At 38.5% G+C, this 26,880-nt stretch overlaps 1 protein-coding gene across 8 annotated transcripts in view; it reads right to left on the bottom strand.

Annotated features, from left to right (window-relative positions):
- Nucleotides 1-26,369, bottom strand: part of arhgef18b (Rho/Rac guanine nucleotide exchange factor 18b) — a 70,098-nt gene extending 43,729 nt beyond the window's left edge. For 5 of the 8 annotated variants that reach the window (XM_088349103.1, XM_088349104.1, XM_088349108.1 and 2 more), the window contains exons 1-11: nucleotides 26,234-26,369; nucleotides 16,737-16,934; nucleotides 16,545-16,650; nucleotides 14,116-14,256; nucleotides 12,525-12,775; nucleotides 12,306-12,431; nucleotides 1,494-1,611; nucleotides 885-1,139; nucleotides 741-817; nucleotides 478-656; nucleotides 329-402 (exon numbers count right to left, since the gene is read on the bottom strand). In XM_088349103.1, the coding sequence (XP_088205229.1) occupies nucleotides 329-402; nucleotides 478-656; nucleotides 741-817; nucleotides 885-1,139; nucleotides 1,494-1,611; nucleotides 12,306-12,431; nucleotides 12,525-12,775; nucleotides 14,116-14,256; nucleotides 16,545-16,635 (1,312 nt within the window). In that variant the 5' untranslated portion in view covers nucleotides 16,636-16,650; nucleotides 16,737-16,934; nucleotides 26,234-26,369. Of the gene's footprint in view, nucleotides 1-328; nucleotides 403-477; nucleotides 657-740; nucleotides 818-884; nucleotides 1,140-1,493; nucleotides 1,612-2,388; nucleotides 2,813-2,939; nucleotides 3,063-12,305; nucleotides 12,432-12,524; nucleotides 12,776-14,115; nucleotides 14,257-14,358; nucleotides 14,403-16,544; nucleotides 16,651-16,736; nucleotides 16,935-26,233 lie in introns of those variants that run through there. The other 3 variants (XM_088349105.1, XM_088349109.1, XM_088349111.1) reach the window with 3 other exon arrangements.
- Between the last annotated feature and the right edge of the window lie 511 nt (nucleotides 26,370-26,880).

The following is a 26,880-nucleotide window of genomic DNA, read 5'->3' as shown; positions in this document are numbered from 1 at the left end:
ATCACACAAATACATTGTTAAAAAATGTGAGTGCTGGATTTTTCTTTTTTTCTCTCACAGTGGACATGCACCTACGATGCAAATGTCAGACCCGTCCATGATTTCTAAGTGGGGGAAATAGCAAAATAGCAGGGTGTTCAAATACTGTTTTCTTCACTGTATATACATGATTCCTTTAAAAAGAGTTGTAATTTCTCTTACTCCCACAAGGTGGTAGCAAAACATTTTTTTCTTTTTAAGAAGGCTCTTGGGTGGACGCCTTTTTACTCTTTGGATGTTTTTTGGCTCAACTCCAAAGCATTTTTTTCAGTTACTTGGATGTCTGTACCTTGAAAATCCTTCAACCTTGATGCCCGATATTCCTCCTCCTCACTGAAGAGCCTCTCTTCATTATGAGGGCAGCTAAGAACAGGACCAAAGTCCGTAATTATCACCATTGGACTACACTTTCACAGCTACATTGGACTAAATGGCTACCTCTCGACAGCTTGCCGTATTTGTGTCATCCAAGTGTTTCTTTCTTCCTTGGAGGCCGTGTGGATCTCGTACATCTCTGGCTCATTGGAGGATGCGCAGATCAGAAACATAGCTCTCTCTGCGTGGGCCACCTCCCGAACAATCAACTTCTGAAGAGAGATGACGGATGGCTTGTTGTCCTAGATGGAATAAAAATCACAAGAAAATGAATCAGGTTATGCTCAAATTAAATTATGTATAAATAAAAGTATTAATTGACTCACCACGGCCGCAAAAACATATCGCTGATCTTTCTCTTGTAGCAGCAGCAACACATCAGAAAGGAGAACTGCAAGAATATCTTTGAGGGGTAAAATAACAGAATGAGTTGAAGAAAAAAAAGTTTCTTCATGGTGTTCCCATCTAACCTTTGAGTCTGCCAGATGCAGCTTTCCAATTGATTGTACCCTCGAGCAGAAGACGTCGTCGACCTTGCGCCAAATCTCCCCTATGAAACACTCGGCCGTCTTTGATTTTGCCAAGCACCTTCGGCTCCATCTTGCTGTGTATTTCTCGAAGGCGACACGTTTTCTCATGAAGGTTGACCAATGAGTCGACTTGAACGATTGTGTCTTTAATCAAGCCTAGTGCACGGGTAAGCTCCATGTGCTCTTCAGTGCCCTCTGGAAAAAAATAAAACAAATAAAACAAACTTTATGTTGAGAATTAGTCATCAACCCAGCCCCAAAAATGATGGGATTCTCACTGCCCAGTCTAAGGGACATTGCCAGATGCACTATTTTCAGATGTACTAACAATTTAGGACAGTCTAGAAGAAATACCTCATAAATATTGCTTATACATCCTAGTATCCTTTACTTTTTAATCTTATTTTCGTTTTTTTTTTAAGTCTTTTATTACATGTTTATCATGTAGTGCAACATCTAATCTTGCTGAGAACAATCTACTGTACATCCTGACCAATGGGAAAAAAAGACAATTCTATTCTTGTATGAAGAAAATTAATATGACCAGACCTTCAGTGCTGTGCAGGATGCGCTCCACAAGTGCTGGGTATTTGGTGATGCGCTGAGTTACAAGCAGAATACACTCAGGAACTCCTAACCTTCGCACAATGGACAGGTTGCCGATTTTCTGAGACAACAAAAGACAATAACCAAACACAAGGTTAATATTTGGGGATGGGGATTTTTTTAAGGTCCAGAAATGACCTTAAGTGCATTTTCAGTTTTGATGAAATAAAAATGAAATAAAACTGAAACAACACAAGTTTTAGCAATATTAGATTTTCTCAAAGGTTTGTGGGTTTTTTTCCACGCTTTTTTCTTTAGCAGCTTGCTGAACTTTTGCTGCTACTTACATCCTAACATTACGGAGCTGACTCACTAAAGTTTAGTAGCTTCTTTCATAAACACATATTTGTGTTTGTTATTCAATACATTTATGCCTGAAGTAAAATGTCTGGTTTTAAGCGATGTACGGCGTAAGTTTTTGACTATTATTATTTTGCTTTGGAAAATATGAGACAGTGACTCATTTGTTGCATTAGACAGCACCAACTACCGCTAGGGCTGTGTATTGATGAGGTTTTAGCGATTCTGATTCCTTAACGATCCCTGCTTATCGATCCAATTCCTTATCGATTCTCACTGCGGAAAAATAAGCACTATGTGACTACAGATATAGTACAAAGGGTTTTATTAATATAAAAATGATTTAAAGATGGGCTGGTATAGGCAGTAGGACAGGAACATTAAGTTCTGAATAAACAATATTAATCACAATTCAGTAAGAGTTCAACTTAAAGTAATGCAATACCTGAGATCAATTATAAGTCATGTATCCAGTAAGAATATCAGAACATCATGAATGAGAACAAACAATTCTGCGAAAGGAAATTAGAAAATTAACCATTCTTTTTTCTTTAAATTAGCTGGTCAGCTTTGTCAGCAAGGGGGCTAGATCTTTCTGGCGTAATGTGTCTTCAGCTGTGGAAAACACCCTCTGACTTGGGGTAGAGGACGCCTGGACACAAAGATAGGTCGCAGCCAGACCCGACAGCAGCGGCATAGTGTCTCTCTTTTCCCACCACCACTGTGCGGCGTCATTCTTGGTGGGGATGCAGGCCAGGCTTCTGTAGAGCTGGACTTTTTGTTCCACCTTCTCGGCCATGGGCACAGTGGGGACGGTTCCTTGCAGGGACAGAAGCTCAGAGTCCTATTCTTCAAACAGTTCCTCCAAGGCAGTCTTTTTAGAAAACAAACCTCATGTCACGACTAAACTTGGCTAACGTAGCTAGCTAACGTTTGGCTAACGTAGCTAACAGTTAGCAGGCTAGCTACGTTATTTATCTGCTGTGGCTACACTGTCCTTGTGTCGTTGGAGCGCCTCAAACACGGTGCATTCTTTCAGTTTGATGTCATGTTGGCCAGCCAGATGTTTAAGCATGTTGGTGGTCTTACCCCCTTTCGCCGAGTTGGCGTTTTTGCATGTATGGCATACTCCTGCATCGTCTATTTGAGTGAAATACAGCCACACCTTAGAACGTTGACTGCCGGCGACATCTCTGTAGCTGATGATTGGTCGAGCAGCGACAACAAATAGCACGTAGATCGACGTCACCTGATCCTGCATTGGGGTGTGTTTGTTTGCTATGTTCGCACCGCAGCCCTGGCGGGATTGATAGTGCAAGCAAAATTGAATTTTACTACTGATTCCAAGGAATCGTTTGACAGCGGAACAGATTCCAAATTAGAACCGGTTACCGATGCAAGCCCTCATCGTCATCATCATCAGTCATCATTAATGATGGAGTTGTATTTATCCTACAGTTGACATTTAATATGTTATATGTGTTCTCAGCCATTTTGAAGAGTTCTCAGCCCGTAAACTAAACTCCAGGGCCATGAGTTGTTTTTTTATGTACAGACTGTGTTTTTGTTCTCACATACCAACGAAATACATCCTGACCTGGCATCCCATAACTCAAGATTGTTCTTCACCAAAGAGCCTGGGAAAAAGGAGTTTCCCAGGACCAAGGTCACCTGTCATCATTGGATGGAAAGCAGACCTTCGAAAGAAGACTAATCAACTCTACGTAGCAAAGGCAAAAACTGAATATTAGAAGGGAGGTTTTTCGAGGAGATCCTCAGAGCCAGAGCCGAGCCGAGCCAGAGCGCAGCAAGCAGGCCAGAGCGAGCGAAAAAGATGTCTAACAGCAGAATCTCGGCGGCTCTCAATATGATGATTAATAAAGTAACTAATTATAAAGAACCGATTCTCTTTGTCCTATATTGCAGAGCGTTTTATTATAAATGTTGGAAACGTGAACCTAACATTTAATTGGTCCTTCGAAACCGGATTCCAAGATACCAGACGATTCCAGGACGCGAGAGGAAAATCCAGCAAAGACTGTGGCCACAGCATAAAGACCCTTTTTCCGGGACTGGACCTTCCCTCGCGGGCTGGGATCTGACGGTTGACGGAAAGCCAAGGACTTAGAGAATCGTGAGTAAAATTTATTCATAACATTGTGTAGATAACCGGTAAAAGAAATTGACTCGCGAGAGCGCGGGGGGTAGATTCTTAAGGTTTAAGAATCCTCCGTCGAAAAGATTAAGAATTCTCTGTAGAAAAGGAAAATCTTAACAGAGACAAAGTTTAAGAATCCTCCGTTGAAAAGGAAATTACGGGGGGCAGATTCTTAACAGAAAAACCCTGACAATTCTAGACTCTATCAGGTAAATAGTTTTCAGACAGTTAAAATTCCGCGGGAGGCGTGGACTCCCCTAACCCAGCGCTTTAAAGTTAGTTAAATTTCACAAGGATGTGCGGAGTCCTCTGTCAACTGAAAATAAGTGGAAAGAAAAAAAAAAAAAAAAAGAACAAGCGATGTAAGAGCGTGATCACGATAAAAAACAAGACGTCTGTGTGATTGAGAAAGAGCGAATGAAATATAAAGTTGCCCCTGGGCAATTGTATTTTATAAAAAAATAATAATAATAATAATAATAAATACTCGATGAACCCATAGGTGAAGAGTCATTTATAGGGAAGACCCGACCGCAATCGAGCCTCTGTGTTACTGGATAAAAGTGAGAAATTTGGGAAAAAATATAAATGAGCTATTTAGATGCGTTAAATCAAAATAATGCCAGAATAATACCGAAAAAGATAAAATATTCCTGTTTTCAGTTCAAAAAATTGGTAAAAAAGGACTGGGAAGAATAGGAAAAATCTAATTGAGTGAATTGAAATACACTAATTTGAGATAAGGGCATTTTTATACCAAAAAATATTGAAAAAATTGTTTATAAATACTTTTTTTTTTTCTCTTTCAATTAAAATGGAAAAAATGGATTGAGTGAAATTCAAATGAGTAAGATAACTCATAAATAAATACATGCCATTTTCACATTAAATAGGTGAAGCTAAAATAGTAGATTTAATTGGTTTAAAGAAAAAAAAAAAAAAGAGAGAGAAACATAAAGGGGAAAGTTAATTAAATATTAAGAGAGATAATTTGGTGAAAATTAAGTGAGACTAACCTTAATACAATAGATTGGAAAAAAACCCTTACTTTTTCAACATTGAACTGTTTTAAATCTAGAGTAAGTAAATGGGTAGAGTGGAGCACATTATAGAGTGCTTTTGAAGATCTTCATTGACTTGAAATGCGTTGTTTAGATGCAAACCATTTGCGATTTATGGCATTACCTTTGTGGAAATACCGTAATGTATCCTAAAAAGGAGGATAACGAATATACAGGGCCATATAGTGAAACAATATTTACACAGAAATATTTGCATGTAAGATGTTACATACAGTTGAGATTTGTGTAATATGCATTTGGTGAAAAATAGTCAAAACATGTGACAGTAATTTTATAGATAAGCTATAAAAATAAAAGAAAATTATATAAAGGCAAATGAACATAGACATAACATATTGTTTTGCTTTAGAACAAGAAATGAGAGAATTGCAAAGTATTACAATAATAAATTCGACTACAAAAATACTGTAGTGATACAAAAACTACACTATTTTGTTGCCATAATGAGAAATATTATAGCTTAAAAAAAAAAAAAATAATAAAAAAAAAAAACTATATATATATATATATATATAAATATATATATATATATGTATATATATATATTAGTGAACTATCGTGAAAACACTGCAAAGGAAGGAAACGTTTGATTTTACAGCAAAAGTGTTGCTCTAACGATGTTTTTGAGTTTCAGAATTTTGGTTCTTGTCTCATTTGGACTCAACAATCCGCTGAGGAGAAAATGGAAGAACGGTGAGGGAAAAAAAAAGTAGCATTACTAACGATGATGAAGATATTTGAATGGGATGAACGATGGTAAGTGAAAAACCAATTTTTATGATATTAAAGGAATATGTCAACAATAAAGGCGTTACAGGTGGGAACCAGAAAAGTTTTGTGTTCATATTCGGCCGGTATGAACCATAACTATGATAAGTAGATCTCATTTTGTTGGAATCCATCACAGCGATCATCGAGCAGCGATTGGAGGACACCCTGAACTGGTTGCAAGCCAATTGCAGGGCACACAAAGATAGACAATTCACTAGCTCATTCACACATAGGGACAATTTGGACCAGTCAGTCCACTTGAAATGCATGTTTTTTGAAAGAGGAAAGTAAACCGTAACAATGAGAGCATGCAGGCTGGCTTGGAACACACACACCTGTTCCCAGGTCCTTAGTAATGCCGCACACGTGCTGGCCACTGCGCCACCGTGCTGCACACACATATATAATATATATCTCATCTCATCTCAGCAGCTGCACCGCTTATCCTCAGTAGGGTCGCGGGGGTGCTGGAGCCCATCCCAGCAATCATCAGGCAGTGGGCAGGGGACACCCTGGTATATATGATTTTTTAAACTGAACTATCAATAATGATAATATGATAGGAATTTTGAATTCCGTGTACTAGCTTGCTAAAAGATTTATAGATCTTGGCAGAACCCCTGAAATTTAGTGATACAAAGATCGAACTTATAAATCGGTGACAAATATAGTAGATATCTGCGTATTCATTCAGTTTTGATCATCGAATTTTTAATTTATTTTCTGCATTTGTTGATGGTAATTGCGAATAACAGGCTTGTCTTTTTCCATTTTTCTACTTACTGTACTTTTCTTTAACATCTTAGTACAACATAATTCGTGATATCGATCATCAAAGCAAATGAGCCGTTTGAAAGCAAGCTCTTTTTGATAAAATTGAACAAGGAAAAAAGCCGTTTGTCTAATAAAAAGACTGACCTTCGCTCGACGAGAATTACCAACAACAATGACGTAATCTCGAAGCGACGAGATCTCATTAGTGAAGATCGGCGTGCAGGAAAATAAAAAAACTCGTACAGCAAATTCAAAATAACGACAAAGCTTGTAATGCGTTAAATCTTTGTTAAAGAGTAAACTAAATGATAATGAAAATTTAAAGGAAAAAAAAAAAGGTTGCGTACCCAGCATAAATGATGCGTTTAAGACAGGTAAGCAAAAAAAATGAAAACACTGAGAGTATAATACAAGATAATTATACAGAATAGTATAAAAAGAAAGAATATTTGAGTGAACAACTAATCATTTTTCGTTGAAAATGCGAATAGCAAAGGGTAATAACTTTAAGACGTGTAGTTTTGCTCTTAATAAAGAAAGGACGATTAAAGCAATGAAGCTGACTAAAAATGGTCCATAATTTTAGTGTCAATCTTCTTGTTCGTAAATGGACAAATTCAAAAGAGGCGTAAGACGTAAAAAGATTATTTCCTTAGTTGTTCTCGTATTACAGAAAAGAAAATTCGAGACTAGAAATAATTAATAACGTAGCTGAAGCTATTTCAGTCAATGAATAAAATGTTTCCTTTAAACAAAGGAAAAAAGAAACGTATTAATAGTCGGACCAGATCATGTTGATCTGTATAGCCTTGATCACAAGGGATCTCGAAGGGCTGCATAGAACAAAGACTGGTGCGTAGAAGCAAAGATTGTTGCGCAGAATAAAAGATAATGAATAAACAAAATAAATGCACTCAACAAGATGGTTCATGAGTGACGGGTATGTATTGCTCTATATTGAATCAATAACAAAAGATTGATTATGATTACAGAGAGAAGAAAATACAATAAGAAAAGTTATGACATTAAGTTCGATTTGGCATTTTTAGAGATTTTTTAGATCTTTTGAGATTTTTGATGTTTAGATAGTGTGTGGGTTTGGAATTTTGACAAATTTAGCCCAAAGGACAATGATTACACACTGAAATTTTTTTTTTAGAATGAATGTTACGATTGAAAAGTGATAAGCAAATGTGTAACAAATACTGACTTATGGTTTGGTTAAGTTAAAAGGAAACGGTTTCTATGGAAGAGAATTTTTAGAAGACAATGAGAAATAGATTGAACAATCTTGAAGAGGTTCATAAGAAATGAAAATAACAGATTAATTGATTTTGAGACATATCAAGCTAATTTAAAAAATAATTGCATGGGAAATAAATGGGTAGAAATTGATTAAACTAAGATAATGTCTACTAGTACTTAAATTTAGAAAAAAATTTAAGACATAGAGTAATCCGGCCAATTTACTAAAAAAATCCCACTACGTAAGCACAGTGGAATTAACGAGACTCTCAAGTGCCAGTGAATTCCGCAAAAAGACTCTTTCTAAGTCTCCAAAGGACATATAAATCTGTCAAAAAGAGGCCATGGACTAAATTGCTGAAAGAGCCAAAGACATCAGTCATCCATTGTCTGCGCCGCTTATCAACAGCGAGGCCAAGGAAGTGATATGGAGCACATCCCAGCTACGCTCATAAACAACGAGCTCACGGGAGTGTGGGGGTAACACACACGGCGAGACGTAAAGTGTTGGGCCTGCGGTCGAAAGGTCACATGTCCTTTGAATGTGAAGAAGAAAGCTCTGCTGAGCAACACCAAACAGCGTGACTAGGCCAAGATAGTATTCAGACATAAAGTCAAATAGATAGATAGATAGATAGATAGATAGATAGATACTTTGTTCATCCCCGAAGGGAAATTCACATTTCCAGCAGCATCCCTGAGCTGAGAACAAACAATCGAGAACAATCGAAAATAACACGGGAGCTGCTGGAGTGGCTGCCATTCGTGACGGCGCCGGAAGAAACGATTCAATTTGAATCATGTACAAACAAACAAACAAAATATTATTGCATATGGTAGCAGTTCTTTTTTCGAGCAAAATATAGAGTGGTTTTCGAGTGCCCTCTTGGAAACAAATGAAAATCATGTAACTTCAATGGACGCTCAGATGCCAATTTTTGAACGCTCATTGCAAATCCTGTTGCGTTTTTGCTTTGGAAAATAATTGTTCATAAGTATGAAACTGATTGTGCTTACTTGAATAATGATTTGTGTTTATGGTAACTGTGTGTACAAAATAATGTATGCCATAGCAGCAGTATTCTTACCTGACCCACTCAAGTCACTGTTTAAACAGCATAACTGGCTTATGGATAGATGCGTACCGCATATCTCGTTGTGCAAAAAGAAGAGCATCAAATGGCAAGACTTGGAAAAATTAGTGTACAAAGGAGAAAGGCTCTTTTCTGGTCGGTGACAGTGCAGTCAGAAGTACACTTAATAGAAGAACAAGAATGACAAATCTTTTTAACCGGAGAGGACGAGGAATTGTTGACCAGATTCCCGAGAAATTATGGTCTCAGGGGCCTACTGACGTGGGCCTTGTAAAAGGGGCATCTCCTGTAGTAGTCAGACCAAAAACAGAGCATCGCCCTAGAATAAAACAATATCCACTCAAGCCAGATGCTATGGCTGGGATACAACCAGTGATTGAAAATTTAATAAAAGCAGGGGTGTTAGTGGAATGTGCCGACTCTCCAGTAAACACGCCACAACGTGCACTCCTTGGTTAATATCGTGGACCTATAACAACTCTGTGACAGTGACTGTGCCACCAAATGCCACCATTGTGATGTCCATACCGATAACCTCTTTAAAAGGGTTCCAGTGAGGCAGTCTAGGGAGACAGCCAACACATATTACTGGGCAAGGGTGGGAGGAGTACTGGTGGTACGTGTTTGGACACGGAGCGTTCCAAGGGTGGGAGTATTTGGTTATAACGGAAGCAGGGGAGTACTGGACCCCAGGGGACAGCTCTGAGGCCCAGTATTTCAAAAAATCGTAAATTGCATCAAGGAAGCAATTTACAACTGACTATAACCGTTACAAACCAGACAATTCGACCTCCGGGATCAGATTTTTTTTAACAGCACGTGCTGGGGTTTTACGTTATGGGCCTGGTCCTCGGGCATGGACCCCTTTTTTCCCGGTCGTAGTGTGTGTAAATGACAGTATGAAATCGACTGATCAGCCAAAATTAAGTAACTACTCTTTAACGACAAATATCACATCAGTAAGCATGTCAGTCGAAGACATTAATGGGTGGTTCAAAGTTACCACAGGAATTTCAAGGATAGATAACAACTGGTTGCTAATGGCTGAGCAGGCGGCACATGCTGTCATGAATGATTGTGTTGTGTGTAGTCTGAAGGGTATACAATGTCACCAAATGTTGACAGTCAATATAACATTTAAACCACTCTCCCGGAGTGACATCTGGTGGTGGTGTGGAGGAGACAAGTTGTATGATAGACTACCGTACAATACCACAGGATTGTGTGCATCTATGTCTCTTATTTTACCTGTGTCTATAACCGCCACCACAATCCCTGAATTGCTAACATCTGTGAAGAGCTTGTTACCACATGCATGGAAAAGTAAAGGTCTACCTATGCCTGGAGTGACAATGATCCTACATACATCGACAGCATCGGTGTTCCAAGAGGCGTACCAGATGAATACAAATTAGCAGATCAAGTAGCAGCGGGTTTTGAATCTTTGATTTGTTATTGGTGTACAATTAATAAAAATGTTGACAGAATAAACTATATCCATTTCAATGTGCAGAAGTTAGGAAACAAAACAGAACAAGGTTTCTCCGCCATACACGAGCAACTCTCTGCTACCTCCCTCATGGCTTTCCAGAACCGGATTGCTGTTGATATGCTACTGGCTGAAAAGGGAGGGGTCTGTTCTATCTTTGGTGACCAATGTTGCACGTTCATACCGAACAACACGGCAGCAGACGGAAGTCTGACAAAGGCCCTGGAAGGCCTCAGGTCACTTAACAACAAGATGAAAGACCACTCAGGAGTTGACACATCAATGTGGGATGGTTTTGGAGATACGTTTGGGAAATATAAAAAATATTAATATATGGCTATAGCCGTTTTTGCGGCAATTCTCACATTGTGTGGATGTTGTTGTATTCCGTGCATAAGAACATTGCTAATGAGACTAATTACAACAGCTCTTGCCCCAATGCAGGCAAAGATGGTACCTTTGTATGCTCTGTTGCCCTCGGACACCGATGCTGACGATGACTCTGGCAATTACCATAAAAATGACAATGGTGAAAATTGTAATGACACAAATGTTGATGATGATTGCCTGTCTCTGCATTTTCCTGATTTTTACTCAGATCCTGGTCATTATGACGACAACCTCTAAGTGTAACAACTGTTGTTGTGTTCATGATTTCTCTGTTGAAAATCGTATTGCGAAGTGACAGTTGAATGAAGTATTAAATCACCAATAGGATAAAGAGGAGGGAATGATGGAGTTGTATTTATCCTACAGTTGACATTTAATATGTTATATGTGTTCTCAGCCATTTTGAAGAGTTCTCAGCCCGTAAACTAAACTCCAGGGCCATGAGTTGTTTTTTTATGTACAGACTGTGTTTTTGTTCTCACATACCAACGAAATACATCCTGACCTGGCATCCCATAACTCAAGATTGTTCTTCACCAAAGAGCCTGGGAAAAAGGAGTTTCCCAGGACCAAGGTCACCTGTCATCATTGGATGGAAAGCAGACCTTCGAAAGAAGACTAATCAACTCTACGTAGCAAAGGCAAAAACTGAATATTAGAAGGGAGGTTTTTCGAGGAGATCCTCAGAGCCAGAGCCGAGCCGAGCCAGAGCGCAGCAAGCAGGCCTGAGCGAGCGAAAAAGATGTCTAACAGCAGAATCTTGGCGGCTCTCAATATGATGATTAATAAAGTAACTAATTATAAAGAACCGATTCTCTTTGTCCTATATTGCAGAGCGTTTTATTATAAATGTTGGAAACGTGAACCTAACATTTAATCTCTCCCTACATCAGTTTTATTGTCACTATTCACTTTTCTGTCTATTAAAAGCTAAAATACATAAAAAATTATGTACTTACCTTCTGTGTTGTTTCATGACAATTGAATACGTGAAACAGTAAGAATCAGCTTCTAGAACTGGAGTCTCCAATGATGTGCCTCCGGGCACCAGGGTGGCGGCCCCTTAGGATAGCTGAGGTGTCTGACGAACTGTTTTGGAAATTTCTCCCTATTGCTGGGTCATTATGATTTTCTAGTCAACGATTTTTTTTTTAGTAGTTGACAGAGTATATTTAACCCTACTTCCAATAATTAATCTGCTTATAACATAGTTGCAACATAATAACAACAAGATAAGTTGTGATATTAGAAATGCATATAAAACTAAAAAAAGACCCATGATCCATTAATATGCCTGTCAGATATTTATTATCTTATATTGATTATATAAATATTATTATATTTATTAGTGAGTCAGAGCATTTACTATTTTTTGGTTTTGGCTCCTAATTTTCATTTTAGTGCATTCCTGATTATTTGATATAAAACCCGGAAATTATTTAGTTGTCTCACCCGTATGATGCTGTGGAATCTTTTGTTCGTCTGCATCTGTTCTTTATAGTAACTGACAGCCTCCGTGTGGTGACTGCAAAAATCGCCGTAGCTGTCCTTCATCTTCTCACCTGCGTCACCTGAAAACTGGAAGGTTTTATGGAGCAAATTAGAAACAAAAAAAACCCAACAAAAAACAAAAAATAGAAACGTGTTTGTCTTTTCATGTCCTTTCTTTACTTGTGCAATCAATATGTCAGCTATGCTTTCCACTGTGTAGTTTCCCTTTGCAGGTGAAACAATGCTCTCTCGCCGGCGTTCTTTAAGGCAGGACAAAAAATGTGTGTGCATCTCCAGGATGTTTTCCAAGCGCGGGAAAAGACATTCCAGTCGGCTCAAGTCCATCTGAAGGTTTTCCCTCAACTCTTTGGTGTAAACACGAAGCATTATCTTCAGTGTTCGCACGTGGTGCATTTCCGTCTGCATCAGCTCTGTCAAAGAAATTGACATATGACAATCATTTTTTTCTAAATATTAGCTGTGCCAATAACACATTCTGTGTTGTTTACTAGGGCTGCACGATTTTAAGAAAAAACCTAATTGGGATTTTTTTTCAGACCAGTTTTGCAATTTCGATGCAATTTTCGATTTTAAAAGAAAGGTGCATTATCTGTGCTATTTTTATTTTTTTTTATTTTCATAAGTACTTAAACCCTTGAATGCATGACAATGAGTGGAGTCGGTTATTAGTGGGGAAAAGTATAAAAACACTCATGGCATCATATCATACACGTTTTATGAGAAATAAAGTACCTCCTCCAAGCCCTCGCCATCTCTCATATCTCAGACCCCTCCATCCTCTCCATTAAATTTTATATTGCGGCCTTCCCCCCTATAAAACCTATACAGCTGATATGGTTATCAGCATGTAACCTCCCAGGCAATGACTTAGCACAGGGGTCGGGAACCTTTTTGACTCAAAGAGCCATAAAAGCAAAATATATAAATTTTATTTTCGGAAAAAGCCACACCATATATTATAAGACAAATTTACTAAATTGCTAAACCCGCGCCCCAGAAAAAATGCTTAGTCTTCAGCACATTTATTTTTCATAATTTGATAAAAATAAAATAAATTAAAAAAATAAAATAAAAAGAGAATAATGCCATGTCTGAACAGGATTAATAGCTCATGTTTTGAAAGAGATGGAGAAAATTTGCATGCAATCAAATTTGTCTCTGAGCCACAGTTACTCACAGAAAGAGCCATATATGGCTCGTGAGCCATAGGTTCTCGACCCCTGACTTAGCAGAAGAGCAGGCCCAACTAGGCTTTGCCTTTTCACAGCCAACTACCCCGCTTGAACCACAAACACGGCTCGCCATTCTTTGCAGGAGCTGTAAATCCCCACCATCATCATATACCTGAATCATCTCTCTTACCTCTTCCCGCGTCTTGGTTTAAGATTTCATGTGAATCTTACAGAGAATAAATTTAAGTTTACAGCGCCCTCTTCTGGGGAGCTTTGTTAGGTTTGCAGTCTATAAATCCTTGTAAAGAAACGGGGTGGTATGCAATTACACAATCGCACTACGTCACATGGCAATGTCGATTCGATTCTGGTTAAACATGAAGCTCTATTGTCTGCAGTCAGGCCATTTCACATTGACAAACAAGACAATGATTGAGAAATATTTGTTTTCAACACTGCTTCTCACTCTTCGGTTTTGAGTTAATCCAGAAGCTTGACTGTTATTGTAATGACCTAATAGCAGTATGTTTTGTATTGTTTGAGTCAGTTTTAAACAGAGTGCATTCAAACAGACAGACCATAAATGACATCCTGTCTCTTCACAGCCTCTTTTGAGTGTCTCTTAACAAACTGTGGGTCGACTGCCCAACTCCAGGACTCTGCTTCCAGGTCCTGCGCATCACACTCAAGATCAGCTCGCACTGCAGCATAGTGATCATCTGGGAAAAATGAGAAAAAAAATGAGTCTTCTTGTTGTTACATTTTCATGCAAGCAATAATCTGCCAGTGTTGCGATTATGAATGAGAACATATTAATCCACCTAAGTTTTCCAACTTGAATGGTTGTGTTCAGGACAGAGGTCAGGGAACCTTTTGGACCCAAAGAGCCATAAAAGAAAAAACAAAAAAATGTTTTTAAAAGAGCCACACCATTAATATTTTAAGTCAATATTCAACCAAACCAAGAAACCCACTCTCTAGCTAATTCTTCAGTTCCTTTTAATACACTGTGGGATGTTTGATGATTAAATAAAATCTATAAAATTATAATAATAATGCCACAGCCTGTGTCCCATATCAACATATATATAAACCACTTAAAATGTGTCTCCCTCCCGCAGTTGTGAGGCCTCTTTATAAGGTTTCTTAATTCCCTCATGTTGAGGTTTAGAGTTTTTCCTTGCCCGCATGTTGGTTTTAGATGAGGGGATGGTGTAATTGTGGCCTGTGCAGTCCTGAGACATTTTGTGATTAATGGCCATACAAATAAATGTGACTAGACTAGACAGCCTCTTTAGAGTGTATAGGCTCATTATAATTATTTGTCCTAAATAATGATTTCAAAACAAGGTGCAAGCAAAGTTATTTTTGTAAAAATGTCAGAAAATACAGCAAACAAGGATACCAGTTTATCTAATTTTAGATTAGAAGGCTCTGTGCAAGAAAAAAAGTGTACACGCCCTCTTTATAGGTCCGCCCATTCCTACCACTCATCCAATCAAATTACCCCTGGTGCTTTGTTACGGCTTATAGGTAAGGAGTTGGTTTTCGGTCAAAGTTGGATCTGTAGCTTTTCGTCATAAAGTGTCTCAAAGATGAACATAGATTGTTGTAATGAGCTTCCAAAAAGATAACTTATTTAGTGTTTTACAGCCACATCAGAGTCTGTTAACTGTTGTTAATATTGTGTCCTAAATATGCTGGACCAAACCCTTTACGGTTCAATATTGTCTTGGCATCACATGTGCAGCAGTCGGCTCTACATTTAACAATATATGAATTAGTTGTACACGTTTCATTTTGTCCCTGAGGCCATATATAGTCAATGAAAAAGCCATATATGGCTTGCGAGCCACATGTACTTAACGAGAGAGCCATATATGGATCGCGGGCCATATGTACTTAATGAGAGAGCCATATATGGATCACGAGCCCTATGTATTGAACGAAAGAGCCATAAAAGGTTCGAGAGCCATATTTACTCAACGAAAGAGCCATATAAGGTTCGAGAGCCATATTTACTCAACGAAAGAGCCATATAAGGTTCAAGAGCCATATTTACTCAACGAAAGAGCCATATAAGGTTCGAGAGCCATATATACTCAATGAAAGAGCCATAGGTTCGCGAGCCATATTTACTCAATGAAAGAGCCACATATGGTCCGCGAGTCATATTTACTCAATGAAAGACCCATATATGGTCCGCAAGGCATATTTACTCAATGAAAGAGCCATAGGTTCCCGATTAGACCTTTCATTTTGTGATTACTTGTGCTTGATACGCATTCAAGGTATCGGCTTGTCTATGCAAACACAGAGTGTCCCTTGTCTGGATAATTTTGTGTTGCAAATTCTGGAAAATATAGTCAGTACGGAATGAAACATACAGACTCCAGCTTACTCGCTAAAAGAGCCTCATGTGTATTGGTCGATTTCTTCAGGACATTTCCATTTTATTTTCTGTAACTAAGGTGAAAATCTACCTATAACTAGTGGATGCCAACAGTTTTATCTATCAATATATATAGGCTGTTTTTGGCTACCCACGTATAACCACATCTTGTTAACACAGGGGACACAGGGGCTCACTTTAGGGGCAAGCAAGCGCAGTACTTTGTTGAACTTGGTGAGAGTCACATGAATTAAATACTCCTTTATATAATGTCAAAAGATAAATGCGTAAAAAAAACGTCTATTTGTCTCGTGACCTCGCCCTTGTCATCGGAATATTCGCAAACGGCATGTTTATGAGGTTATTCGTTTATCTCTAGTCATAAAACCAATTCATTTGGATTGCTCCAGAAATCCAATATTCTGCTTCCAATAGGATTATTGCCTGAATGTAAGCATTTAAAAGATGAGTCGTTACTCCAAACAGTCAGCAAATAGGCAAATCTAATCCTTTTTTCATAAAATGTGCCATAAAACGTATTTATTTTTCAAAAAAAAAAAAAAAAAAAGGTGAATGTTTTTCAGTCACACAATAAACGAAATAAAGTCAACAAACCTTCAACTATGACGGACTCAGTCATGGAGGGAACGAGGGAAACAGTGTCATCATTGTAGCGCTTTAATCGAAAAGTGTCAGTTTCATCCATCCCCCCGGGAGAGATCTGCGTACATAAAAAGAAAGTTTACAGTCTAAAAAAAGACCCCAATTAATATTCTGATGACAATAATAATAATCCAAGTACGGGACCCTGAGGTTTGGTGGCGCAGGCTGTGGCTGAGGTATGATGCGGGCAGTCCGGGAAATTTTTGTGTTACAGTGGCCTGGGTACTTGTTCCTCGAGGAAACACAGTAATACCAGGAGCTGCAGGAAAAGTTGTGTGGCCATTGAGGCTCTGTGATGAAGTTGTGCCCGACTGTTCCTGCTCTCGATGCCGGCTTTTATTGCTAGAGGCCAAATACACATAATACAAATGTTAGTAACGAAAGGTTTAGGAGATCATCAGGAAAGAAGTCAAAGACAACAAAGTTGTACCCACTGCTCATCAATGTTTGTTAAGACTTTGGGGATTTATTGCTGTGCATGCGTTAAATAATCTGTAGGGACTTCCTTAATTGTTTACTGTAGAACATTTAATATAAGGCTGCGTCAAATTGACCTGAGCCATCTCTCAGTTATGCATAATATCAGATGCAAACGACCCGGACATTGGACTATCAAGCCTCACCCTACCTTAATCTTACAGTTTTTTCTTCTCCCTCTTATTCAACCATGTGAGAAGTGGTGATAAATGAAAATAAATTGACTTATACTTGGGCAGCACGGCGGGGCAGTGGTTAGCGAGTGTGCGGCACAGTTCTGAGGTCATGGGTTCAAATCCAGCTACCAATCTTCCTGTGCAGAGTTTGCATGTTCTCCCCGTGCTTGCCTGGGTTTCCTCCGGGCACTCCGGTTTCCTCCCACATTCCAAAAACATGCATGTCAGGTTAATTGGCTGGTCCAAATTGTCCCTAGGTGTGAATGCGCGAGCAAATTGTCTGTCCCTGTGTGCCCTGCAACTGGCTGGCAACCAGTTCAGGGTGTTCCCTGCCCACTGCCCGAAGATGGCTGGGATGGGCTCCAGCACCCCCGCGACCCTACTGAGGATAAGCGGTGCAGATAATGGATGGATGGATGGATGAATTATACTCCCGGGCCACGCGACGGAGCGAGTTCGGCGGACACGGCGTCACCCTAATAAGGATAAGCGGTGTAGATAATGAGATGAGATGAGGTTTTTTTTGTTCTTTTTGAAGGGTCGTCGCTACTTCGCAGATTTTCAATTTTTGCGGGTGGTTTCGGTCCCCATTAACCGGGTCTAAAAAAAAATAATAATTAAAAAAAAAATTAATTTTTTTTTTGGGAAGGTGCGCCGCTACTTCGCGGATTTTCAGTTATCGCGGGTGGTTTTAGTCCCCATTAACCGCGTTAAACGAGGTCTTACTGTACCTGGGATCTACTGTAGGGAAAAAAAATAATAACATTGTTCGTGAGCTGAAAAATAACGAAACAACGTAAATTTGGTACTTAGCTACACATTCTGAGTGTAGGTCAAACAAATCCACTCATTACTATAAAACCTTCGACTTCAGCTAGGTCATACCTCTGGATTCTTTGCAAATCAACTGAAATACTGAAAGCCTTTTATGATTTTAATTTTGCCGATGATGGATTAGAGCCAACGGTATAAATTTTCATGATATGGTAAAACGGTATTTTTAAGTCTTCACATGTTGGACATTTTTCTTTATTGTAATTGTAGTACAGAAAAAAAGAAAAATAGATATTACAATATTATAATTTTCTGAGACAGTCCTGCATTTGTCCCAGGTTTTATGGACTGTATTGAAGCTAGAGAGTAAAAAAATTTCAGTTGCTCCAAGATTAGCAAAGCATAAGTGAGGACAGGCTGTTTTTTTCTTTTTGCTGATATCACAGCTCTTATCAGCACACAGACCACTAGTTTTTGCATACTTAGATGACCCACGCAGGAAGCTCAACTGGCTAAATAAAAAAATTGAAACAATAAATCTGTCACTTTTAAATATAAAAAGACCCATGTAGATGTGTTGGCTCATTTACTACGAAAAATTGCTTAAAGCCAACCAAAAAGTTAAATTGTATATTTGATTAACATGAAGGAAAAATTTGCTACAAAAGTAAAGTTTTTCAAGAAATGGCAACAAGAGGAAAAAAAGTTGACCATTATGTCATCTTTACCTACTTAGGTGGGCTCAACAGCTCTCGACAATAAGGAATCCCTTTTTATGAGCGAAACTTCACTGTGATGACATTTGAAAGATTTTTCTTTCTTTCATTTTCCTTTAATAAGGTAAATGAAACGTTCCAGGTCTGAAGGAAAAGCCGCAACAAAAACGGCATGCAAGTCCTAACTTATTAGCGTTTTTTTTCCAATTTAAAAGTAACGCACATAAATGTTTAGCATGTGCCAAAGTCCAAGTGAGACAGTAGACCGTGGGATATGGCGTCCCCGCCTTACACCTTTAAAGTCGCCAATATATGTTTTTCGGCCCCTTGTTACAGCATTTTCACAACTATGCGATATGTGTTGCATTAGGGCTACACAATAAACCGAAATCTAATCGTTATCACCGTAATGTAGTGCGATAAGCTAACTGCAAAACACAGTGGTTTTTTTCAGTGATTCATAGTTACAGTTTATATTCTAGTGATGGAGTGTTTGGCCAACAAGAATTGTCACATTTCATGGTTTTAACAGCGCCAGGCAATGAGAAGCAGGTTTTAATGGAGGTCACCATAAAGCAGGGGTCGGGAATCTTTTTGACTCAAAGAGCCATAAAAGCAAAAAATATTAATTTTATTTTGGGAAAGAGCCACACCATATATTATGAGACAAATTTACTAAATTGCTAAACCCGCGCCCCAGACAAAAGCTTAGTCTTCAGCACATTTATTTTTCATGATTTGATAAAAATTATGAAAAGAGAATAATGCCAGAGCCCCTGTCCCAAAATCAACAAACATACCACTTTAAACTTGTCTCTTTCTTGCAATTACTCAAGATCGGTTAAACTCCTTTTGACCCTTTTTTTCATACATATTGGTTTCAAAACCAGATGCAAGCAGTTATTGTGTAAAAACGTCACAACATTCTGCAAATAGGGAGCCTGATGAGCTCACTTTTGACGCAGACGGCGTAGGGCGAGAGATAGGAGGGAGTGCTTGCACTTTTTGCATAGCTCCACCCATCCCTCCCACTCACCCAATCAAATGACTAAGTTCTCTTCCGGTGTTTTGGCGTATTTACAGTTCTGTGGATTCATCATAAGCTATCTGAACACTGAACACAGATTGTATAGTGAACTTTTATATAAAGGATTCTTTAGCGTTGTACAGCCAAAACGAGGTTTTTTTCCCCCCTTTTTTTGTGTGACACCTTGACTGTAAATTGTAGTGAAAAACGTGCCCTATATATACTGCGAAGTAATACCATATTATTTAGCTTTGGTTTGGCTTTGCGTGAACCTGAACAGGATAGACAACTCAACTTTTGAACAAGATGGAGAAATTTTGCATGCAATCAAATTTGTCTCTGAGCCACAGATACTCATAGAAAGAGCCATATATGGCTCGCAAGCCATAGGTTCCCGACCCCTGCCATAAAGTGAGGCAAAGTTTGCAAGACATGTTTGCACGACTTGCTGGTGTAAGCTGCCAGTCAGTCAAACAGCCCTTGCATAAATGGCCACCAAAACAAAAACCACAGCTCGTAGCTTTAGAGGCTCGTTACATTGAAAATAAATTCATTTAATTAAATTGGACGCTGAGGAAAGACAGAAAAGCGCAAAGAAAAGCTGATAATCAGTAGGTGCTGCCTGGGTTTGTATCGCGTCCGGGAATTGGCGACCGTGGCTAGTCACCAACAGACGACTTGGAGCTACTACTCGTGGAAACCCACTACCTTTGTGACTCTGGTATTTTAATTATCACAAAGACCTTGCAGAAGTCACTGTTACCAGTTACTAGCGTGTAGGTAGCTAACCATCCGCTCACTAAATCTCTTTCTTACACTGAAAGGAGAAGCCCTCCAATTTTGTTGTCCTTTTGTATACTGACAATAAAGACAATTTATTTAATTGCAATTCTGTTTTTATTTGTGGATCAATAGTTGTTATTTTATTACAGTCGTATACTCTCAGTCTCTAAGGACGTCATCTTGAGGTAAGTTTGCATGTCGCTATGTTTAAGTTCTCCCTAAAAACAAAATGAGCACAGAAATGCACTTTTCTTTTGAAATTGAAAATCCCTTCAAAATTGCAATACAGGTCTGAAAAAAAAAATCGCAAGTAGGTTTTTGTCCAAAATCGTGCAGCTCTAAACAAGTCGCCGATACAATACCTCTATTATATTGTATTTATTTACGATTGGTGCAAAGGCTTGCAGTGATGTTAAAGGAACAAAAACCTGATAACTCGAGGAACGAGTACCCAGGCCACTCTAACACTAAACTTTACCGGACTGCCTGCATCACACCTCAACCATAGCCTACACCGCCACAGAAGCTAAGGGTCCCGTGCTTGGAATATTTTTATTGTGATCAGAATATTAACAGATAAGAAAAGTGAGGAATCAGACCGGAACTACACGACAGGAGTTGGTCAATGACATGAAGGGAGCTGGGCCCTCCGTTTCCAAGGTTACTGTAGATAATACACTAAGATGTCATGATTTGAAATCATGGATGGCATGAAAAGTTCCCCTCCTTAAACCAGCACATCTCAAGGCTCCTGGTACCTTAAGTCATGTGAGAACGTTTTGCGGTCAGATGAGACCAAAATAGAACTTTTCGGTAATGATTCAACTAAGTGTGTTTGGGGGGAGAAGAATGAATAGTACAATCCGAAGAATACCACCCCTACTGCGATGCATGGAGGTGGTAGCATCATGCTTCGGGGGTGTTTTACTGCACATGGGACAGGACGAGTGCACGGCAATAAAGAGAGAATGACTGGGGCCGTCTATCGTGAGATGTTGGGGGACAACCTCCTTCCCTCAGTCAGAGCATTGAACATGGGTCGTGGCTGGGTCTTCCAACACGACAACGACCCGAAGCACACAGCCAGGAAAACTAAGGAGTAAGAAGCATAGCAAGGTTTTAGGATGGCTAAGCCAGTCTCCAGGCCTGAACCCAATCAAAAATCTTTGGAGGGAACTCAAACGCCGTGTTTCTCAGCGACAGCCCAGAAACCTGACTGATCTCAAGAAGATCATTCCTGTAAAGTATGCAAACCTGGTGAAAGACTACAGGAAAACGTTTGACATTCATTTTACTGACTGTTGAAATACTTATTTGTAGCTATATAACACAAATAAAGCGGAGTCCCCCCACAGAACCAAGTTAAAAATTACAAATACATCTCTCTGAGTTAAAAACTTTATGCTAACTCATAATGCTAACAACTCAGCGCTACCGGTTCTCTACCAACATCTGCCAGATCAATCACAACTCTTACAATTGCCACGGGAATTGTTTAGTTACTATATCTATCTTCTGACAAAAAAGTTTGTCGGGTAACTCCTCCCAGAGCTTTTGGACTAGCCCAACGATTCATATACCCAAAATTCCGGCCCGGGACTCTTGAGCGACAATATGGATAAGCGATACGGCGGGGCCCCGGAGACCAAAAAGAGTCCCCATCCGGACTAATGTATTTTGAGAATCTCCCATCCGGAATACATTGGCCCATTCAATTCAATGGGTAGCCTTGGAAACGAGGGCTTTGCCAGAGGTAGTAATCAGGGACTGTCCAGGGTGGCTTGAGGGGGCCCGACCTACATTACCTTTAACCATGGGTAAATGATGAATTCCAAAGTATTCGCGCAAGCAAGCTGTAACACTGTCGGCAAAGGGTTGGTCTGGCACAGCCAGCCCAAGTATTAGCGCAAACTAGCTGTAAACACTGTCGGCAATGCTAACTTATTCATAGTAAAAATTTTTGGTAATGGCTATATTTTAACAACTTAATATTTACAAATTATGCTAATGGACTCATGTTAATGAGTTATGCTAACGGGTACATGCTAAAAAGTGATGCTAACGGCTAAATGCTAACTTCTTCATGCTAAAAATTTTTGGTAATGGCAATATTTTGAAGACTTCATATTTACAAAGTATGCTAACGGATACATGTTGATGAGTTATGATAATGGGTACATGCTAAAAGGTGATGCTAACGGCTAAATGCTAACATATTCATGCTAAAAATTTTTGGCAATGGCTATATTCTAACGACTTCATATTTACAAATTATGCTAATGGACTCATGTTGATGAGTTATGCTAATTGGTACATGCTAAAAAGTGATGCTAACGGCTAAATGCTAACGTCTTCATGCAAAAAAGTTATGGTAATGGAAATATTGTAACGACTTCATATTTACAAATTATGCTAGTGGACTCATGTTGATGAGTTATGCTAACGGATACATGCTAAAAAGTGATGCTAAGGGCTAATTGCTAACTTTTTCATGCTGAAAAATTATTCTAATGCTAACATGCTAACGACTCAGCAAATTGAATGGGCTAAATGCAGTCCGGATGGGCCAATTCAAATAGAATGGCTCATTCCTTTCGAACATGTACATTTTAAATTTTGTAATGTGTAATAACAGTGATATTACTATGTTTTTACCAAGAATGTGATTTTTAGACCTCCACAAGGCATATCCTTGTTGCTAACGGTTGTGGGCCGATCTCAAATGAACTTGCCAGTACCGGGGGTGTGTGGGGGGGCGAAGAAATTACAAATACATTTCCTGAGTTAAAAACTTTACTCATAATGCTAACAACCAGGGTTATATATACATCCCGGGATCATCTTCCAGATCAATCACAATTACAATTGCCGCGGGAATTGTCTAGTTTCTTTTAGTGTTTCTGAATGCCTATATGTTGCACTTTTGAATCACCTTGCCATTGTTTCATGTTTGTGATCTGAGTTTTTTCTACAGAATGAAATGTCTGAGTGAGGGCTTTCCTGAAACTGGTGATTTCCTACAATTTGCTAGGGGTTGTATATTGGAAGTATGTTGCTCCTAATGTCATTTCACTGTTGTTATGATGCACCTGTAACTTTAGCCCAGTCTACAAGCACTACCATATAAATATTTGCCTATCCATGATAATATTATTTTTTCCCCTTACAGTATTTTATTGCATGTTATCCTGGAGTACCACTTCCAATCTCATTATAAACACTGTATACTACAAGTTTTAATCAATGATGACAAGTGCAATTTTAGTCCAACCTAAATACAAATTGATTGACTACGGTTAAACTGCCAACAAATATAATCAAATATATTTCTAAATTGTTAGTTATAGAGAAATATGTGAAGTAATTCATTACAAGCTGATTTAGTATCAATATAAAGGAAAACGGCAACAAACACCTATTGATCTTCAAGCTGATAAAGTTGCCAAGAACACTAATGACACAAAAATGACTAAGGAATACTTTGACAAAAGCAACTCCAACAGTAACTTTGTTGACACGAGTCCAGATTAAATATAAAAAAATATGTTTGCTGCAAAAATTGAATTGCTTTTGAGATAGCTAGTTTGCTTGCAATAAAATACTAAACAAGAATAGAGTACTAGTGTTATTGGTTACTGGGAGCAGTAACTGTCAAGATTTGGGTATTGGTAGGAATGTCATGAATATGACATATTCATCGAATTGTGAATATTTCCCATATTTGCGAATAGTTTTCAAATTCCCGATTAGTCTTTTTTTCTCTCCACCTTTTGTTACCACCCTTGAATGAAATGAATACTGTAGACATTAACGTGCAGCGACGCACACATGGAAGTAGACAACACTGGTTCTCTGTGTGTGGTTTTCACTACCCGGTCTGTTTTTAACATCACTTCAGTATTTTGGACACATTTTTTATTTACACCGAACAACAGCACTAATCCCTGAAATACCGAAGAAGTGGTCTGTTGTTTTAATAAAAGGAACAGAAAGTTGAGTTAATAATGATTTCTTGACTATTAATTAAATTTCTCTTCTTTATTAAGGTGTCCAATGATATCTATTAGTATCATGGTTGGTTGGTTCCCTCAACCCTAAGGTCGTAGTAAGGACACCATTAACTGCGGTGTGTCTTTGGCAAGCACAGCCTGGTAGAGCCCACGCAGAAGGGGAAAAATTGCCAACATATCGGTCACTTTTGACAATTTGCGTGACAATTAATCATATCCAGAAATTCTTAATCATAACAGTAAGTATCGGTATCATAAGTATCGGTCTGTCAAATGTTTGTGTCAAACATGCTCACCGCAAACCTGTCATCTTGGCAAAGAGCTGGACAGCCTAACAACAGTAGCTGAAAGACGAGCACTGAAAAAGCTGAGGTCAATCATGGACAATCCATCGCATCCACTACACAGCATTATCTCCAGACAGAAGAGCAGTTTCAGCGACAGACTGCTGTCACTGTCTTGTACTACGGACAGACTGAAGAGATCTTTTCTTCCTCATGCCATGAGGCTCTTTAACTCCACCCGGCAGAGTAAAGGCCCACATTAAACCACACCACCTACATTGGATATTACCGAATCTTACTGCAATATGTATTCTGTGTAGCACTATTTAGTTACTCTATATAACACGCTACAGTGGGCATTTGCACGTCACACTGGGTATTTGTATATTGTATTCTTTTGGCTTTATTATTGTACTGTTCTCAGCTCAGGGATGCTGCTGGAAATGTGAATTTCCCTTCGGGGATGAATAATGTATCTATCTATCTATCTATCTATCTTATACGTTTCAAATTGTGTACACTGTAAAGCCATTTTTGTACGGATTTTATTAACTCTTGCCTTGCCCATTTGAGCTCTAATTTGGATCATCTCGGTGACTGGTAACAATGGTAAATGATCTGCATTTATATAGCGCTTTTCACGGAGGAACCTGCAGACGACAACATCATTATAGATTGCTCAAACTGTTCGTGATATTCTGCGTGTTAGAAAGATTTATAATCACTTAATAAGGGAAGCAATTGGATGAGGTTGACTGGTGTGTCAGATTTTCCCCCCATTTTAAAAGTAAACACTGATTATGTAAACAAATGAGAAAGTAATGTTCTTTAATTTAGATTCATGTAAAAAATAAGGTGTGTATTTATGAATACAATTTGATTGTGTAAGTTTGAATTACCAACAAATATCATCAATTATGATTAGCATATTGATATTTCTATAGACAGACATGCACTAAGGAATTGCAAGGAGCTTTAGTATAAAAATAAAAGCAAGCTAACAAAGCTGCCGAGAACGCAAACTAAAAGTTGAAACAAAAACGACAACAAGGGAGATTTGTCGAAAGTATCCTCACTCGTGAGGTTATTAAGAGTAATCAGACAATTTAATAACTTTGCTTTATAATTTAATTTACTCTCTGGAACGCGAAATAGCTGGCAACAAGTTGCTATCGCTAGCTAGCATTGCCGACAAGAAAACGACGAACAGTGTTTTTTTTTTATTTTTTTCAACTTGAACAGTCACCTTAGTACGAACACAACGCGGACTTAAAAGTTAAAATAAAATAAATAAAACAAAGTTCCAACTGAATGGGAAGCGGTCATCAAAGCCTATTGAAAGAAAAACAAGAGGAAGGATCCACCTGATCCTTTTTACGGCGGCCGCTTCTTACCGTTACGAACACGGAGACTCCGGTACGGTTCTGTCGGTTTCCTCCGAAACGACACCAGTTGGTAGATTGAATACCCGTATTTTTGGACCAATTTGTGTTTTGGTGGTATGTTGTTGCGCTTCGGAGGTTCTGCCCCTTCGGCACAGACAACTGGGCAAAAACGATTAAATTCCACAGGCAGGTTCAGGACCCGAACCGCAAGTCCGCTCCAGTTAAAGGGACATTACGCTACCTTTTTTTTCCCTCCGCCAAAACCTCTCAGAAATGAAATAAACGAACGAACAATCAGACAAACAAATAAAAAAAATCAACTGGAAACAATTTTTTGAAAACTAAATTTAATTGTTGTAGATTTATCGTATTTTAATAAGTTACAATTTATTTTTCAGTTGATTTCTAAGGAAAGCCAAAAGTGCCACAAAGTAAATATAATAATGTTTAAAGAATTTAAGTATCCCTAAAAAAACAATAACAAAAATACAAAACAAAACAAAAAAACATTTCATTTTTATGTTTCTTTTTAAAAGGTGAAAAAAATGATATAATTTAAACTTATTGTTTCAAATGTTCATTTGTCCTTTTGGAAGGCCAAGAGGGAAAAAATAAAATGACGTTTAATTAGATATCAATTTTACTAAAACAAGCAA

Source organism: Urocampus carinirostris, chromosome 12, assembly GCF_059441175.1.
Source record: "Urocampus carinirostris isolate Australia breed hairy pipefish chromosome 12, RoL_Ucar_1.0, whole genome shotgun sequence".
Classification (NCBI taxonomy): domain Eukaryota; kingdom Metazoa; phylum Chordata; class Actinopteri; order Syngnathiformes; family Syngnathidae; genus Urocampus; species Urocampus carinirostris.
This window is presented reverse-complemented; position numbering and strand designations above follow the sequence as displayed.